General features: G+C 55.3%; 4 protein-coding genes across 5 annotated transcripts; 2 read left to right on the forward strand and 2 right to left on the reverse strand.

The window, feature by feature from the left end:
• The first annotated feature begins 154 nt into the window (after window positions 1–154).
• On the forward strand, window positions 155–2,137 carry hax1 (HCLS1 associated protein X-1). 2 transcript variants are annotated; one of them, XM_068746907.1, is made up of 7 exons: window positions 155–456; window positions 725–948; window positions 1,056–1,264; window positions 1,347–1,410; window positions 1,483–1,598; window positions 1,742–1,862; window positions 1,922–2,137. In XM_068746907.1, exons 1-7 carry the CDS (start codon window positions 392–394, stop codon window positions 1,993–1,995), a joined length of 873 nt encoding a protein of 290 aa, XP_068603008.1. In that variant the 5' UTR covers window positions 155–391; the 3' UTR covers window positions 1,996–2,137. The 2 variants fall into 2 exon arrangements, with proteins under 2 accessions (XP_068603008.1, XP_068603009.1); XM_068746908.1 differs by having other exon boundaries at window positions 162–456; window positions 1,742–1,847.
• Window positions 2,138–3,928: 1,791 nt separating this feature from the next.
• On the forward strand, window positions 3,929–6,281 carry aqp10b (aquaporin 10b). The gene is made up of 6 exons (XM_068746909.1): window positions 3,929–4,003; window positions 4,391–4,517; window positions 4,587–4,724; window positions 4,990–5,108; window positions 5,177–5,394; window positions 5,474–6,281. Exons 1-6 carry the CDS (start codon window positions 3,929–3,931, stop codon window positions 5,670–5,672), a joined length of 876 nt encoding a protein of 291 aa, XP_068603010.1. The 3' UTR covers window positions 5,673–6,281.
• A 521-nt stretch (window positions 6,282–6,802) lies between these two features.
• On the reverse strand, window positions 6,803–12,592 carry znf687b (zinc finger protein 687b). Its single transcript, XM_068746906.1, has 9 exons — window positions 10,324–12,592; window positions 9,536–9,804; window positions 9,278–9,462; window positions 8,804–8,980; window positions 8,535–8,697; window positions 8,080–8,427; window positions 7,868–7,968; window positions 7,562–7,649; window positions 6,803–7,477 (listed from the first exon to the last, which is right to left on the reverse strand). Exons 1-9 carry the CDS (start codon window positions 12,587–12,589, stop codon window positions 6,860–6,862), a joined length of 4,215 nt encoding a protein of 1,404 aa, XP_068603007.1. The 5' UTR covers window positions 12,590–12,592; the 3' UTR covers window positions 6,803–6,859.
• Window positions 12,593–13,470: 878 nt separating this feature from the next.
• LOC137902921 (26S proteasome non-ATPase regulatory subunit 4) lies at window positions 13,471–16,447 on the reverse strand. The gene is made up of 10 exons (XM_068747026.1): window positions 16,338–16,447; window positions 15,658–15,798; window positions 15,438–15,552; window positions 15,258–15,344; window positions 15,068–15,136; window positions 14,725–14,940; window positions 14,458–14,566; window positions 14,235–14,366; window positions 14,077–14,129; window positions 13,471–14,006 (listed from the first exon to the last, which is right to left on the reverse strand). Exons 1-10 carry the CDS (start codon window positions 16,361–16,363, stop codon window positions 13,836–13,838), a joined length of 1,119 nt encoding a protein of 372 aa, XP_068603127.1. The 5' UTR covers window positions 16,364–16,447; the 3' UTR covers window positions 13,471–13,835.

Raw genomic sequence — 16,447 nt, forward strand, 5'->3', positions numbered from 1 at the left:
CGTGTGGATTTTGATTTGCATTTAACAAAATACCAAGACTGGAATCATAAGCAAGGTGAAAGGTATAAATCAATATAGCAGAATATTAGCGTGTAGCAGCATGCTGATGTAGTTGAACAAAGTGGAGCTGACTTCAAAAGAAAAAACGCGCTCCCGGTCATTTAAAATGCAGCAAAACGTTTGATAGAATATTTAATTGCCGTGTGCCAGGAGCGTCGTAATTACAGCTGCGCTTTTATTCTTGTAATTACGGTAAAGAAGCTTTACGACTGGTTGCGTTATTGGAACGCTTTACGGCATTGTTGATATGCGGTTTGTCAGCGCGGTTCCGCTGCTGGTAGATTTGTTATCATTTAAGCTATGATTCGTTTCCTATAAAACCCGCCATTAAATGAGTGTTTTTGACTTATTTCGCGGGTTCTTCGGGGATCCTGGAGGACATTACCGCGGCCGAAGGCAAGTTCACCGCCGCTAAGTTGGCAGGAGTTAGCTAGCTAGATGACAGCTGGAATGATTTGGATACAAGTTTTTATATGTAGTATTTTACTAAGATAATACTAAAGGCTACGCACGGAGTCAAAACGAGTATTCCCAAAGCGGCTGCTGTTATATCGGTGAAGGAGGGATCGATAATGCTTAAAGCTTCATCAATGCAACTGCTTTGACACGTGACGTGACGACAACCACGAATAACGGGTCACCTTTGGTTACCGCGATGACCCAGGGACCCGTTCTTTGACGCCATGACTCATGACGATGACGACGACGACGATGATGAAGATGCGTTCCGCTATGAAGGCTTCCGCGGGGACCAGCAGGGACCCTCTGACGGTCCCTGGAGGTTCGGGTTCAGCGTCGGCCCCGGCGGGATGCGGATCCAGGAGCCTCCTGTGTTCGGCGGCGTCTTCAGGGAGATGGAGGAGATCTTCTCCGAGCTGGGGCCCTATGGTAAGAAGCCTGAGCTGTGATCCAGGATCCAGTACGGTCCTGCCCCCCTTTGCCCTGTTGCTTGGAGAGGAGATCGGTTTCGTAGCTGCGTCTCCCTTTTATTCTAGGAGTCCCCGCGCCGCCGCCGCCGCCCGAGGACGGAGCAGAGAGGGGTGGAGGAGGATCCGGTGGCAACCCTCTACGGGATTTCATGTTCAAATCAGATGATGACCCTAAAGCGGGACCGTCTCGGGGGCCCAGATATGATGGCCCCCCCTCTCATGAGTCTCCAGAGATTCCAGGTTCACCTTTCCACAGTTGGGCTCCTTTTTCGAAGGTACGTTTTTTGGGGTCCATTTCTCCTACAAGAGGAAAGTCTCGGCCGTGTTCTAATCCCAACCGTCTTATTTTTGAAATAGTTCAATGATATTTGGAAAAAAGGGCCACAGAAAGGTCAACGGGACGATTGCAAGGGAGACGGGGGTAGGAGCCATTTCTGATCCTCTAATAATGACTTGTATGATTTGTCTAATTGGACTTCTTGTGGTTCTCCAGATCTGGACTCTGCAGTGTCTTCTGGAGGCTTGGATCAGATTCTGGTGCCAAACCAGCCCAGAGTCCGATCATTCTTCCAATCGGTCACCGTCACCAAGGTGGTGAAACCCGACGGGGTGAGCGGGACCGGGCCGTCGAGATAAATCCACAGGTTTTTAAGTGTTGGGCGGCGCTTGAAGTGGATCCTCGGTCGGAGACGAGAACAGAATCGGCCCGATTCGATAGCAGAGCCGAATCATTTCTCTCTTTCCTCCGTCAGACCGTGGAGGAGAGGCGAACAGTTCGAGACGGCCAAGGCAAAGAGGAGACCACGGTGACTCAGTCAGGAGGTCCGGGAGTCCTGGAGGGACCGGACCGCCCGACGGGTCCGTCAGCTGACGGTAAATGTTTCTGTGGCGGTGCGTTCTTCCGATCTGACGCGTTGGTGTTTTCGTTTCAGGTGGTCAGCACCCCTATTCGGACCTGCGGGACGAAGACGCGTTATTTTCCAAGTTATTCGGGGGGTTTAAATAACTTTAAAAATGAGGTTTCTTCTCCAATTGTTGCTTTAGGTCTGCCAGTTAAATGGTTCATGGGACGTTTAGAACCAGGCCGGGTTTCTGTCGTCTGGAAGCTGCGGATGTGAGCGTGTGACATCCAATAAAGAGTTTTAATTTATTTACACGCTGGTTATTTGTGATTTTTGACCGCTTTGAAACCAAATTAGCTGGATTTGTTTATTTTTATCTACGGGTTTTAATGTTAAAATGTAATATATATTCCTGACCTCATTCTGGATCAGAACCAGAAGGCCTTTTTCATGATAGTTCTTATCGGACCCCTTTATGATTTTTGGTCAGTGAATTGAATCCATATTTTACAAGACATGACCTTCTTTAAAAAAAAAAGAAGAAAATCTTCCATTATAAGTACGTAAATGGGAAAATCCAGATTTCTTTTGTATCCGGATCGCTCTCAAATTTTTATGGGATCGAAATTAGACCAAGAGCCCATCTTCAGATTTGTATTCATGAAGATCCATCCAGCAGTTCTTCCCGTAATCCTGCTAACAGACAGACAAACGGCGTCAAAGACAGAACCTTCCTGGCCGAAGCAAAAGTTCTGCAGGTACAGTTCTGCACTTTACCTTCGCAGAGCAGCAAATATACGTCATCAGAAGAAACGGCGCATTCTGTCCTTTGCTCTGCAGGTAATGTGATGTTTTACCTGTTCAGCGTCTCCGTCCAGGTGTGTGTGCAGCTGCAGCGAAGTTCACCTCCCCGCGTTTAGTTAACAGGCCCGACGCGACGTCAGAGAAAAAAAAGATGCGTCGTGTTAAACTAAAATTAAAAACACGCAACCCGTGTGTGAAATATTCAAAGGTCTGATTGGCTCGTTTCTTTTTCTCCATTTAGAAGAGCGGGATGAATTCCCTGCTGATTCTTTGGAATCGTCTTATCAATGATCAGAGGTCGTTGTCCAATCATCATTATGACTCATTCAGGAGGAACCAAAAGAAGCTGCCTGTAAATTATTGATCCAAATAATTTATAAAAACAAACAACAAAGAACATTTGTATCTGGATTATACAGGTATAAAAATCCTAGTTTCTTTTCGGTGTCCTTTTTGTCTTTTGTCCTGCCTGCGTTGAATCGTGTGTGTGTGTGTGTGTGTGCGTGTGCGCGTGCGTGCATGTGGCGTTAATCTCGCTGGTATTTTGTCTATTTGTCAAATATTTTCGCTTTCATCATTAATCGTTAAAAAAGAAGACGGAGTGATCACAAAGTTCATGACGTCATCAGAAACACTTCGTCGGCACTTTCGCTGCCAGATTATTATTTTTGGTTTGTTTTTATCACTTCTTTGATGTGCGTGGAAAAAAATGTTGATTTGACCTTTTTTTTTTTTTTGGAACATAAACCGTCCAGAAAAGAAGAAGCATCTCAACCAATCAAATGAGAGGAACAATCAGGTGAACTCACAGCAAAACCACCGTGGGAGCCGGACCCGCGTGGGGGGGGCTGTTTGTCCGGTGTCAGGATGTCCTCCTACCTGCGCTTGAACGCACCTCCACCTCCTCAGCGTGTGACGTGGCCTGCAGCTCCGGTATGAAAGGGCGACCTCTGGTCGGCGGGCCAGACGGTGCAGCGGAGCGTGGAGCGGACCCACCTGACCCCGTCCCGCCTCCGGATCGGACCCAGACCCGTTGACCCCGTCCCGCTTCTGGATCGGACCCAGACCCGTCGACCCCGTCCCGCCTCCGGATCGGACCCAGACCCGTCGACCCCGTCCCGCCTCTGGATCGGACCCAGACCCGTCGACCCCGTCCCGCCTCCGGATCGGACCCAGACCCGTCGACCCCGTCCCGCCTCTGGAGCGGACCCACCTGTCGACCCCGTCCCGCCTCCGGATCGGACCCAGACCCGTCGACCCCGTCCCGCCTGTGAAGGCTCACCTCCCGCGGGGATGGAGCGGCTGCGGATCAGGAACAAAGTGGTCCGGGAGTGTTTGGCCGAATGCCTCGGAGTCTTCGTGCTGATTGTGAGTCCATTTGTGTGTTTTTGTGTGTCGTTTTTTAAAAGCTGAACGACACAGAAAGGACTCGCCCCCCATCGAGAACTTCACGCCGTTTCTGCTCGCCGGCTCGCTTTTGTGAATCCAAACAGCGGAAAACGAAGGACTTTGGCCTGAGAGAGAGATGGACCAGAACAGGGGAGAGTGTGTGTGTGAGGGGGGGGGGGGTGGACGTGGACGCTGATGTTTATTCAACGCTGTTGTCTTGAGTTTGTGTGTTTGTGTGAGGCAATGAACATTTACAGCGTCATAAAGCGGCGTCCTTGGAAATGATGCTCATAAAGAGATAAAACTCGCGCGCCGCCGCCGCCGCCCGATCCGCTGATGCGGCTCCTCGTCTGGTTCTGATTGCAGCTCTTCGGATGCGGGTCCGTCGCCCAGGTGACCACGACTCGCGAGGAGAAGGGCGGCTTCCTGTCCATCAATCTGGGCTTTGCCCTGGGGGTGACGTTCGGGGTGTTTGTGTCTCGGGGAGTCTCAGGTGAGAGCGCCGCCCTGCAGGCAAACGCGAGGTGTGAAACGTGAACCTGTCCTTGTGTTCCTCCGCCAGGCGCCCACCTGAACCCCGCCGTGACGCTGAGCCTGTGCGCGCTGGGCAGACACCCGTGGACGAAGCTTCCTTTCTACGTCTTCTTCCAGATCCTGGGCGGCTTTCTGGGCGCCGCTACGGTCGGTCTGCTGTACTACGGTGAGTTCAGCCGGAGCGAACGTTCCCCAGGAGCAGGAAACAGGAACAGGAGCAGGAAGCAGGAAACAGGAGCAGGAAACAGGAACAGGAAACAGGAAACAGGAGCAGGAAACAGGAACAGGGAGCAGGAAACAGGAACAGAAAGCAGGAGCAGGGAACAGGAGCAGGAATCAGGAGCAGGAGCAGGAAACAGGAACAGGAAACAGGAAACAGGAGCAGGAAACAGGGGTCACCCTTTAACATCAGCACCGTGTGACCTTTGCAGACGCCATCCAGGCGTACAGCGGGGGCGAGCTGACGGCAACGGGCCCCACGGCCACGGCCGGAATATTCGCCACCTACCCAGCCGACTACCTCAGCCTGTGGGGGGGCATCGTGGACCAGGTCAGACTCCGGGCCTAAATGCGCTCCCTCGGGTTCCGGCAGCGTCTAACCGGCACCCCGTTACCTAGGTGATCGGCACCGCTGCACTGCTGCTGTGTGTCCTGGCCCTGGGAGACAAGAGGAACACCCCCGTCCCGGACGGGCTGCAGGCCGTGCTGGTGGGGGCCGCGGTGCTGGTCATCGGCATCTCCATGGGCTCCAACAGCGGCTACGCCATCAACCCGGCCCGGGACCTCGGCCCTCGGCTGTTCACCTGCGTCGCCGGCTGGGGGGTGGACGTCTTCGAGTGAGTGTTCCGAGTTCGGACTGGGTTTCCCTCCGGCGAGCGATTTCCGGCGTCTGATTGGCTGCCGTCGTCTCTGCAGGGCCGGGGGCGGGTGGTGGTGGATTCCCATCGTGGCGCCGTGTATTGGGGCGCTGCTGGGAACGCTGGCGTACGAGCTGGTGGTCGAAGCGCACCACCCTCGGGGTCCCGCCGGGCTCCAGGTCACATGCGAGGAAGTCGTCGAAGGCAGAACCGGCCTGGAGCTGGAGGGTCGACAAGACGACAAACCCGGACAGTAAACGGCGTCCGGCCGGCGCACCGGCAGCCCGGAATCCAGCAGAAGAACCAGGCAGACAACCCACTCGTCTCTTTTCCCACATTTATTTCCAAACAGCACGAAAGTGTCAGCAAGCAGACGACGAGCATGAAAAGAAACGGACACGGTTTGTTTGTTTTCTTCTTTCCACTACGGAGCTATAAATATGACATCATGACATATAAAAGATACAAACGGAACAAAAGTCACTCTTCAGGCCGTGACGGCTGTTTTTGAAACGTACAAAAGAAATGTGATTACAGCAAGCACTGATTATTATTATTATTATTAAAAAAAACGAATAAACGTTTGTATCGATACACATTAAGACGACGAAGCACCGAAAAGTCACTCTGCTTCGTAACTACGACGGGTTTAGCTACCTCTGAGGGGATGGGGGGGTGAGAGGGGGGGGGGATGTTTTTTGTTTTCTTTCTTTTCAACTTCAAATAGTTTGGAAAAAGGGGGAACAGTACGAGTACAAATACTACATGTATTCACATTAGCATAGCGAGTTACTAGAACCAGTACGCGTTCTTTTAGTGTCATTAGATGTATTTACATGGCAGAACTCTCAACACGTTTACTACCCCCCCCCCCCCTCTAGCTTAACAGTTAACATCACACATTACTCACACTACACAGGTTACACACCTCCAAAGGCCCCGCCTCCTTATGAAATGTTGGACTCGTGGTTTAAAAAACAGAACAAAAGTCACCCTCCGAGTCGGACGTGATCCGACCGACTCGCAGCAGCGACGCGTCGTATAAAGGATATGGCAACATAAAAAAAACACAATAAATCAGTGTCAATTACACCTGAAGGACGCCGAAACATCGAAGGAGGGCGTGTTTAAAAAAATAAATAAGTCGAACGGTCCGCGTTTTGACGTGGCGCGAGGAAGCAGGCAGGCGAACAGTCAGTGCAGTGAGGCTGAAATGAAAGGGCGTAGCGAGACCGATGTACGGCGGCGACCCGTCCGGCGTGGGGGCGGGACGCCGGCGGCGGCGTGATCGAACATGCAGTTTACAGTAAGAAGAGGCGCCATGGATTTCACCGAAAAGTGAAACTGTTCAAAGCGGCTAAAAAAAAAAGCCGCTTCGTCTCGGGATAAACATTCATCGTCCTCTTTTAGGACCGCCCATCGGCCCCAGCGGGCCCCGCCCCCTCTACTGGGGCTTGTCCGTCTTGTGCGCGGTGAGGAACGCCATCCCGTGGGTCCTGAGGTGGGTGTTGAGGTCCGAGGCCTTGTCAAAGCGCCGGCCGCACACCTTGCAGCTCATGTTCCCGTCGCCGCCGTCCTCGCCCAGCGCCCGGGGCGAGCCGGCGGGCGAGCCGTCGGCGTCGCCGTGAGAGCGCGGGGCGCCGCGGTCGGCGTCGCCCTGGGCGTCCCGCACGCGGTGGGTGATGAAGCGGTGTCTGCTGAGCGAGCCGGCGGAGGCGAAGCAGACGCCGCACTGCAGGCACTGGAAGGAGGCGGCGTCGGCCCGGTGCTGGGGGATGTGCCGCTGGAACTCCGCCCCGTCTTCGGTGGCGAAGCCGCACGGGACGCAGCGGAAGGTGCTGTCTTCCTCCTCCGGGTCGTTGGCGCCCTGCGGTGCAGACCCAGCAGACGCCCTGGTTCTTTTAGCGGGAGCGGGAGCGGCGCCCTCCTCGCCGTCCTCGCCGCCGTTTTCCTCCTCGTCCCCTCCCTTGCTCCCGGGAGGTCCCGCCTCGCCGTCTTGTTCTGAGGAGCTTCCTGGTCCTTCTCCGCCGGTGGCTGCGCGCTTCCTGGTCATGGGCGGACCCTGAGCGGACAACAAGGAAGACGTTTCCCTCAGCGTCTCCTCCGCGGTGCATTGCATTGTGGGACTTCCCCCCGCCCGACTCACCTGTCCGTCTGCGGTCTTGTGATGCAGCCGAACGTGTTTGTCCAGTAAGAAGCGGCTGCCGAAGGTTCGCTTTCCTTCCGTGCAATATCTGAGAAACAAAAGTCCATCGCGGATCAATCGAGATGATCGATGATGAAGGTCCGTCGCTGATGAAGAGTTCTGGAGACGCTCGCGGCTAATATCCGAGTCGTACGATACATATTTAAAGAGCCGACGGATGTAGAAACCCATCAGAGCTTCTCGGGGAAGGCTTCTGATTGGCCGGCTGCGGGTTGGCTCCGCCTCCACCGCCCCTTTGATACTCACTGACAATGGAAGACTCTCTTGTTGCCTTCATGGATGACTCGCTCGTGACGCCTCAGGCTGGACGACGTGCTGAACGTGCCGCCGCAAATACGACACGGGAACTTTGCACACAAACGAGAGGGAGATAAGATAAAAGGACGTAAAGCGGGCGGCGCCGCGGCGCAGGCGGGGAGGCCACGAGCGCCGCCGGAGGCCGCGTCGGGGTCCCGTACCTTTCCGTGCTCCATCTTCACGTGACTCAGGTAGTCGCCGTTGTCCGTGAAGGTGGTCTGGCACTGGGGGCAGGTCCACTCCGTCTGGGCGGCGGGCTGGGCGCCGCCCCCAGCGGAGGCGGGCTGACTCCCCGGGGCCGCGTAGTCCTCGTCCCCTTCGTCATCGTCGTCATCTTCGTCCTCCTCGTCCTCCTCCTCCTGCTCCCGCCCCCAGTCCTCGCCGTCCGAGTTGTCTGGTTTTCCCGCCGGTTTGGATTTGAGGCCGGAGGGCGTGGCGGCGCCGGCGGGGGCCGAAGAGGCGTCGGGCTGAGGCTCTGTTTGTTTGGCTGACGGCCCTCTGTGGGCGGTCTGGGGGGGGGGTCGACGGCGACAAAGCACAACCACACAAAGTGACTTTCTGACCGGATGAAACACACGGTGTGTGTGGGGGGGGGGGGGGCAGGGGGGGCACGCACCTTAATGTGCTCCATCATCGACCCCTTCTGGGCGTACAGCTTGGTGCAGTCCGGACACTTGAACACGTGCACTTTCTGCTTGGCTAAATGCGTGTCGAAGTGCATGTACAGCAAGGGCTTCTGGGTAAACACCGTGTCACACATCACACACTTGTAGATCATCCTGCCACCGGGGGGGGGGGGGGGGGGGGGGGAGAGAAACAAAAACACGTCAGGGCTCCGTCCCGGGCCGGAGGCTGAAACGCTGCGCGGGGCGGGGGGCGCCGTACTTGGCCTGCCCCCCCGTCAGCGCCGGGTGCTGCGTGCTGATGTGGCTCTGGGCGCTGGGGGCCGACTTGAAGGCCATGGGGCAGCTGGGGCACTTGTGGAAGACCTCGCAGTGGGCAGTCTGGATGTGGGACTTGATGGAGTTCAGCCCGCCGAACACGACCTGGCAGCTGGAGCACCTGGACCGGACCACGAGACACGCCGTTAGACGAGCGGCGTCCATGCGTGGACATTGTGTGTGTGTGTGTGTGTGTGTGTGTGTGTGTGTGTGTGTGTGTGTCCGAAAGTATTCAGATCAGAACGCTGGAAGACATTTATAATCATCTCAAAGCCCTTTAATGTCTTTATTTGCAAAAAGAAAATAAAGGGTTAATAAAGTTAAAGATAAAAATAACAGCTGCTAATAAATAAGGTTTTAAATCGCGGCCGAGCCGCCAGGCGACAGCGGACCCGTCGGGTCTGGACCGTCACCGTACCTGTAGCCGATGCGCCTGGCGAAGTGCAGGCAGGCCTCCTCCAGGTGGGTCTGGAAGCTGGCCTGCCGGGCGACGCCCCCACACTCGGGGCAGACGTGCGGCGCTCGGTGTTTGTGGATCCTCTGGTGTGCCGACACGGCGCAGGAGTTGGGCAGCATCATGGGAGGCGAGCATTGCGTGCACGTCTGAAACGGGAAGGACAACGACGTCACCGCCAGGAGGACGTCACGGCGCCGGGGACGGGAGGCGGCGACCCACCGAGTAGGAGGCGCCTCTGATCTGCTGGAAGTGGGTCACCAGCTCGGCCTTGCCGGAGAACTGCGTCTGGCACTCCGGGCACTTGAAGTTGTTGTACTGAAGACCCTCGGCCTTCTTGCAGGGCAGAGGCATCAGCGCTTGGGGGCCCTGAGGGGCGCGGCGGAGCGGCTGGGGAGGGGGCGGGGCGGCCGGCGGAGCAGAGGCGTCCTTCATCGGGCTGGAGTTGGCAGAGGCGGCGGGGCCCCCGGTGGCGGTGGAGGGGGAGGAGACTAGAGGACGAAGAGGACGAAGAGGAGAGCAGGTCAACCACGTCAAATCAGAAACGGGACGCGAAGAACGGTCAAAAACGAGCTAGCAGCGCTGCTACTTGAGAGGAATGCTAACGTTTAGCATTCCTCTTGAACGCTTCTCTATCAGCTGTTTGATGACATCATCAATAGGGAGGGAAAACGTCCCGTTTCAGCCTCATCTGATAATAGAGGATCAAAGGAAGCGATGTGGAGACGCCATGTGTGGCAAACGGAATATTTCTGATGTTTTATGGACCGGCGGGAGGAACCCGGGAGGAACGCGGGAGGAACCCGAGAGGAACCCGCGAGGAACCCGCGAGGAACCCGCGAGGAACCCGCGAGGAACCCGGGAGGAATCCGAGAGGAACTCGGGAGGAACCCGGGAGGAACCCGAGAGGAACCCGAGAGGAACCCGGGAGGAACCCGAGAGGAACCGACCCGCCGACCTCGCCGTCGAGGTGCGATACTTAAACATTCCTTCATCCGCCGCCCTCAGACCAACGTTTGACCTGAACGGTGCGAGTCGGGCCCACGTACCGCCGCCGCCGCCGGGCGTGGCGTCCTGCTGCCCGATCATCTGCTCCACGGTGACGGGCCTCATGACGAGGTGCGAGCACTGCATGACCAGCCCGCGCTCCTTGTGCTCCCTGGCGTGCAGCAGCAGGCTGCACTTGTTGAAGAAGGCCAGCCGCTTGGCGCAGTGGTTGCACGTCACCTCGATGCGAAGCGACCGCCGGTCGTAGTGGCGGGCCAGGCTGCGCTCCAGCGCGAAGGCGTCGCCGCACTCCAGGCAGCGGTAGCCCGCGGCCGGGAGCGGGAGCCCCCACTCGGGCGGGGGCGGCGCCGAGAGGTCCGGCTTGTAGCTGGGCAGCAGGTTCTTGCTGTTCAGGATTTTGTTAAACGCCTCCACCAGGCTGGACTGGCTGCGGGAGATCACGGCGCCGGTGCTGTTGACGATGGAGGCGGGCTTGTTGGGCTGGAGGGCGCCGCCGCCGCCGTTGGCCGTCTTGCTGCCGGCCGTACGGACGCTGATGCCGCCGGCGGCGACTGAGAACTTGGGCGAGGACGCCACGGCGGGAGTGACGGGCAGGGAAGCAGACTTGGTGATGCTGACGGCGGTGGCGGAAACCTTGGCCTTGTCCGACGCCGCCATCTTGTTTTGGACCTTGGTGGCGGCGGCGAGCATGACGCTGCTGGCGGCCAGCGTGGACACGGGCAGAGCGTTGAGCGCGGCGACCTTCTGGGAGGCCGTCCCGGCGCCGGGCGGCGCTTCGGCTTTTTGGGCCTTCCGCTCGCCGCTTTGAGCCTTGGCGTCCGAACCTTTCCCTGCGGCGCCACCTTTGGGCGCCACCCTGGTGACGGTTCTGGTGATTCCACCCGTGGAGGTCTTAATCGTTTTGATCCTTACTTTGAGGGGTCGGGACGGCGCCCCGGAGGCAGCGGGGGACGCAGCGGTTCCTGCGTCTCCCCGGACCAGCTTCGGCTTGCCATCGCCTTCCTCCATCTTCTCCTCGCTTCCTCTCGCGCTTCCTCCCCTCTCCGTCCCATTTCCTACTTCCATCTCTTCCTCCTCCTCTTTGGGCTCCCTCAGCTCACGAGGAGGCGGCGCGGGCGCGGAGTGTCCCCCGGGGCCGGAGCTCCTCTTTGCTCCGGCCCCTTGGGCGGTGGATTTCGGCAGCTCCGGTTCGGGGCTCTCTGGTGAGTCCCGCTCCTCGATGACGTGCTCGGGGTGCCGGTCCTCCAGGTGGGGGCCCTCGGCCGAGCCACGCCGGGGCGTCGACGAAGCCAGAGTGTCCCCCGGTTTGGGGTGCGGTGCAGCGGAGGGCGCGGGCTGGGCGGAGGCCGACCCGGACTTGTACCGCTGGCTCAACCCTGGAGACTCCGGGTTCTCCTGGATCACCAGCGGACTCCCCAGATCCGGGTCAGAGTCCTCCTCGTCCATCTGCCGGCGCTGGAATCCAGCAGGGCCGCTTCTGGGAGCGCCGTTAAAAGGCTGAGACGAGTGCGAAGAGAGGGCAGGAGGGGGGCCGGAGAGCGGGGGCTTGGAAGGAGGGAAGAAAGGCGGCGGCGCTACCCGGACGGGCCCGCCTGCAGCGAGAGGAGGAGACCCCCCCGACAGGGAGGAAGACGCTTTGACCCCGTCCGCCCTCTCCTGACCCGTATCCTGCTGCTGCTGGTGCTGCTGCTGCAGAAGCTGCATCTTCCGGGCTCGGCCCACCGGATCTCCAGAACCCTGCGCCACCAGCGGTTTGAGTCTGTTGAAGATGTTGCCGCCCTGTTTGTGGGACTTGGACGCGCCGGCGCCCGCCGCCTCGGACCACGACGCTCCGTTCGACTGGGACTGGCTGAGGGGAAGCGGCGCCGAGACGCCAGACGCCCCGAAACCGTTGTGGTTGAGAGCCTCAGATTCAGTCAATCCAGGGGCGCACGCCCCCAGTCTGGGGCCCCCGTCGACCCCCCCGATCACATGGATAGGGTCCTGGTCTATGTCTCCTTCTGCACCGTCCGCGGCCTCGAGGCGGACTTTATTCTTCACGATCACACTAACAATCGAGGTGTCCGCCTGGGGATCCGAGGGGCTCGGCGGTCTCAAAGACGAACCGACGCCCACGACGCCATCCGACTTTCCCAGGGATGCGCCCGGAGCTCCGTGGGGCCCCTCAGCCTCGTCCGGGGCCGACTGGATGGCCTCTTTGGCATCTATATCGGGAATGTCAAACGCTGCCAACAGGTCATCGAAATCTGGGGTCTTCATGTCCCCCATGCCGGGATGAACTCCTGCAGAAAAGACATTCCCAGACATTACTGCAGATGGCAACAGACAACAATAGCACCGATCTGTGATGTTATCCATCAGCAGTGCTAACGCAACACTAAATCAGAATACACAATAATTACATTGATAATATTCTGTAATAACCTTGTACTTACGAGGAAAGCTCGGTGCCAAACAAAGCTCATGTGAAATGTCGCGTTTCAGCAGGTTAGCTTGTTTTCAGATGGGCTAGCGAAGTAGCAAGCATCCTGCAGTAGCTTTTATGCTAGCCAGCTAGCGTTAGCGCGCCAGCGACGGCGATCCCAGAACCAATCCCGCCTGTAGAAACAGGCACAGCGCTCATTAGCTATGAATGGAAAACACCGCTTCAACAATGTTTTAATGCATAACAGGTATTGAAATCGTGACTATTTGAGAAACCGTTCAACCGGGGCTGCGACCTCGTTTATCCCGAGCTAGCGATATCCCTGTCCGGACTGAGGATGGCTATCTGGCCGCTCCGCTCCCAGTCAAGCAGAGAGGGGGTCATTTAGCTAGCTAGCTAGCTAGCGCTCGCCATTAGAGCACAACTGGAGCGGTTTGCTATGGCGTGGTTTGATCGCGGGGTCGGGACGGGGATTGTCGTTTAATATTTTCCTGTATTTTCATTGTTTACCTGGATATGCGATCCCCGATTGTGCTAGCTCGATTTCAGATGAAAATGTTGCGCTTCCCGTCACGTGACGTCAACAGCCCTATCGGGATGCCGAGGCGCGGGGGGGGGGGGGATAAAAATTAATCTGGGATGCATGAAATCACAATGCGCGACAGAAACCGCATTATTCTCAACGCGTTTAGAAGATTCCGAGGACAACAGAAACACAAAGGCAGCATATTTACACGCAGTTTTTATTGCAAAAACAAAACAAAGACATAACAGGTGTGTGGGAGAAACAGTTTTCATCACAAACTCTTTTAGTTTCACGGGTCGATATACCAAGTTGAGGAAATTTAGGATCAGGAACGCACAAGGCATCAAGAAAGTAGATACATTTTACATTTTGAGTCAGTCAGATTGACACTAGTTATCCTGTTAGAGGCCTTTGTGCGTCTGACGTCATCCAATAGTATCAATCGCTCGACTCGCGTCATGCCAGGCTGTCAGACCACACACCAACATTTTTTTTGTGTATATTTAAGCAAATCTTGCCATTGTTAACTTTGTTTCCGGCCGGTGTCGGCGGTCCTCGGCCCCTCATTTCTTCTTCTCTTCGTCCTTTTTGTCATCCGGCTTGCTTTCTGTCTGGGAGGCCAGCGAGCCCATGGCGTTGCGGATGGCTTCGTTGTTCGGGTCGACACCGGGCAGGTTCTCCAAAACGCTCTGAAGGAACTCTGGATCTTGCATCACATCATAGTCGTCTTCCTCCTACTCACAAAAGGGGGTGCGATCAGTCAAGGCGGATTTGGTCTCCCGAGCCGAGACTCTGATGACTCACCTTGGTAGAATCTGCCGTGTCCATGGGGGCGCCGGCGTCCATTTCTCCATACTCTGTTCACACAGCAAGCGATATGGACTCATCTCATTCCAGTAAATATGAGCGGTAATGGAAGACGGCAAGAACGTAGATTTGTACAACAAACAAATGGAAGTCACCTCCTCCAGCGAGAGACATTTGCATGGCGTAGGCGATCTGCTCCTCCTCCGTCATGCTGCTGAAGTCTGGCAGAACGGCAGCGCCGCTCTCAGGCTGGGACACCGACATCTTCAGCAGGGCCTCCTCCGAGTCTGTGACAGTCAGTCAAAACCGAGGAAAGGACCAATTAGTATCATTTTGTCCCATCACATCTCAGAAGACGGTCTCAGACGGTTTAATCACCATCTGCGCTGGGCGTGGCCACGCCCGCCTCCGCTGCAGAGGCGGCGGTCGCTCTGCGGGCTTCTTCCTCCTGCCGCTGTCGCTGCTCTTCCATTGAAACGCGCAACGCCTGAAGAAATGCGAAGACAGCAGATGCACAGTATTTCACACCCTGGCGTTATCGCAGGGACATTTCTAATCCAAACTACGACTGGCATTCACATTTAAAGTTACCATCATGTAGTAAATAAGTTCTGCGTTTTGTTTTATATCCAATGTACAGCTTACCAGGGCGAGCTCTGGATCAGCACTGGGATCCACACCGAACTCAAAGTCACTGGCACCAAGACCGATCATAGAACCTCCTTCACCAGCCAGGATGGGAGAGGAGAGCAGGGCGTCAGCCAGACTGGGCCCCGGAGGGACTGTGACCAGGTGGGATCCCGTCCCCTCCTTCCCATTTAAAGTATTTATAAAGGCAGTCAGCTTCTCCGTGTTCACCTCCTGTATGAACGGTTGAAAATAGAAGGGAAGGTCAGCTGAGGAGCAAACTCGGAAAAGAGGAATAAATGTCGTGCTTAAAACCCCTCTGCCTTACAGCAGCGTGACGCAAGACAAGAATTGCCCTCACCTCTTCCCCAAAGTTGATAATGTCCACATTCACTCGCTCCTTTTTCAAGCGCTTGGCCAGCTTGACGAGCTGCAGGATCAGCAGGTCAGGACAGAAGAATAAGTAAAGACGTCTGTTTCTGGTTCACGGCTGCATCGATGGGAAGAGAGAATTTCTCTTGTATTAAATTCTGCACCGCCCACAAACTTACGTCTTTCTCATTGTCTTCGACAGGACTCCCAACAAAAGCAATGATCCTCATCTTGTGATTCTTTCCTTGTCTGTGCTTCAGGGTCAGCTACACAGGAAAAACAGCGGCAAAACGTCAATGAATAACACGATAAAGCTGCTCTCTTTTAACTTAGCTCAAATACGAATCCTCGTTACACACGTAGGCTACTCTGATGCCAGTGCAGAAGGAGATCTTTCCTTTTGGCTGGACGGCATGGAGTTTGGACAGGATACGGCCAGAATCTGGTGTCAGCGTGGTTAGGACCTCACAGTTGCTGCATGAGAAACAGCAGACAACGTTCACCCTCACGAGCAGCCATGTCAAACGGAACGAATCTAAATGTTACGGATGGCTGAACATTGGTCGGATCGGAGCTCACTTCGCCATTGTGATGAGACCGACGTTGTTTTCTGGATTGCTTCGTGTTTTAGAGTGGCAAACGATGTTGACTGCATCTTGTTGAGCCTGCAATCTCGTTGGTAGAAAGTCTCCGTTTCTCATATATTCACTGTTGTCCACACTAAGACGGGAGAAAAAAGGCTGACCGTGGCTCTGACACGGAATCTGCCTGGCTAAAGCTAGCAAATTGACGTATCATTAGCATTACAAACAAAGGCCATATCATAGAGGGGAGGCTAAATTAACATGAAAGCTGTTTGTTTAAAAACGGGCGTCATTGTGTAAAAAACAGTATTAGCATGACTGGCTAGCATTAGCCAGTTTAGACACCAAATATGCCGCTGGTTGACAATCGAATCATCCTAGTTGTAGGTAATCAATTTAGAAAGAAAATACGAAATCGTAAACAATAGAAATTCTAAATGTGGTACAGCTAAAATGTTTTTAGCACCGCAAATATAAGCTAAGTGTAGCTACAATGACTCAGCCAGTCGACACGTAGCCGGCTAACTGTCCATCATCAGCCCTTTAAGCAAACATATTTAAACCAAATTCGGGTTTATGAACTGTGTAATTAAGTGCTTATATATGATATCTTTGCGTGATCCACTGACAAAACACAAAAAAATCACAAAATAGGTTAAATAATGTACTTCTTACCAGACCATAGTACTTTCAAGCACCATTTTGAAAACTTCTTGTTGCTTTCTGTCGGGATCGTACAAGCTATCACGCTATTGGACAAAGACTAAACAAAACGATATATGATT

This window comes from Brachionichthys hirsutus, chromosome 13 (genome assembly GCF_040956055.1).
Source record: "Brachionichthys hirsutus isolate HB-005 chromosome 13, CSIRO-AGI_Bhir_v1, whole genome shotgun sequence".
Taxonomy (NCBI): Eukaryota; Metazoa; Chordata; class Actinopteri; order Lophiiformes; family Brachionichthyidae; genus Brachionichthys; species Brachionichthys hirsutus.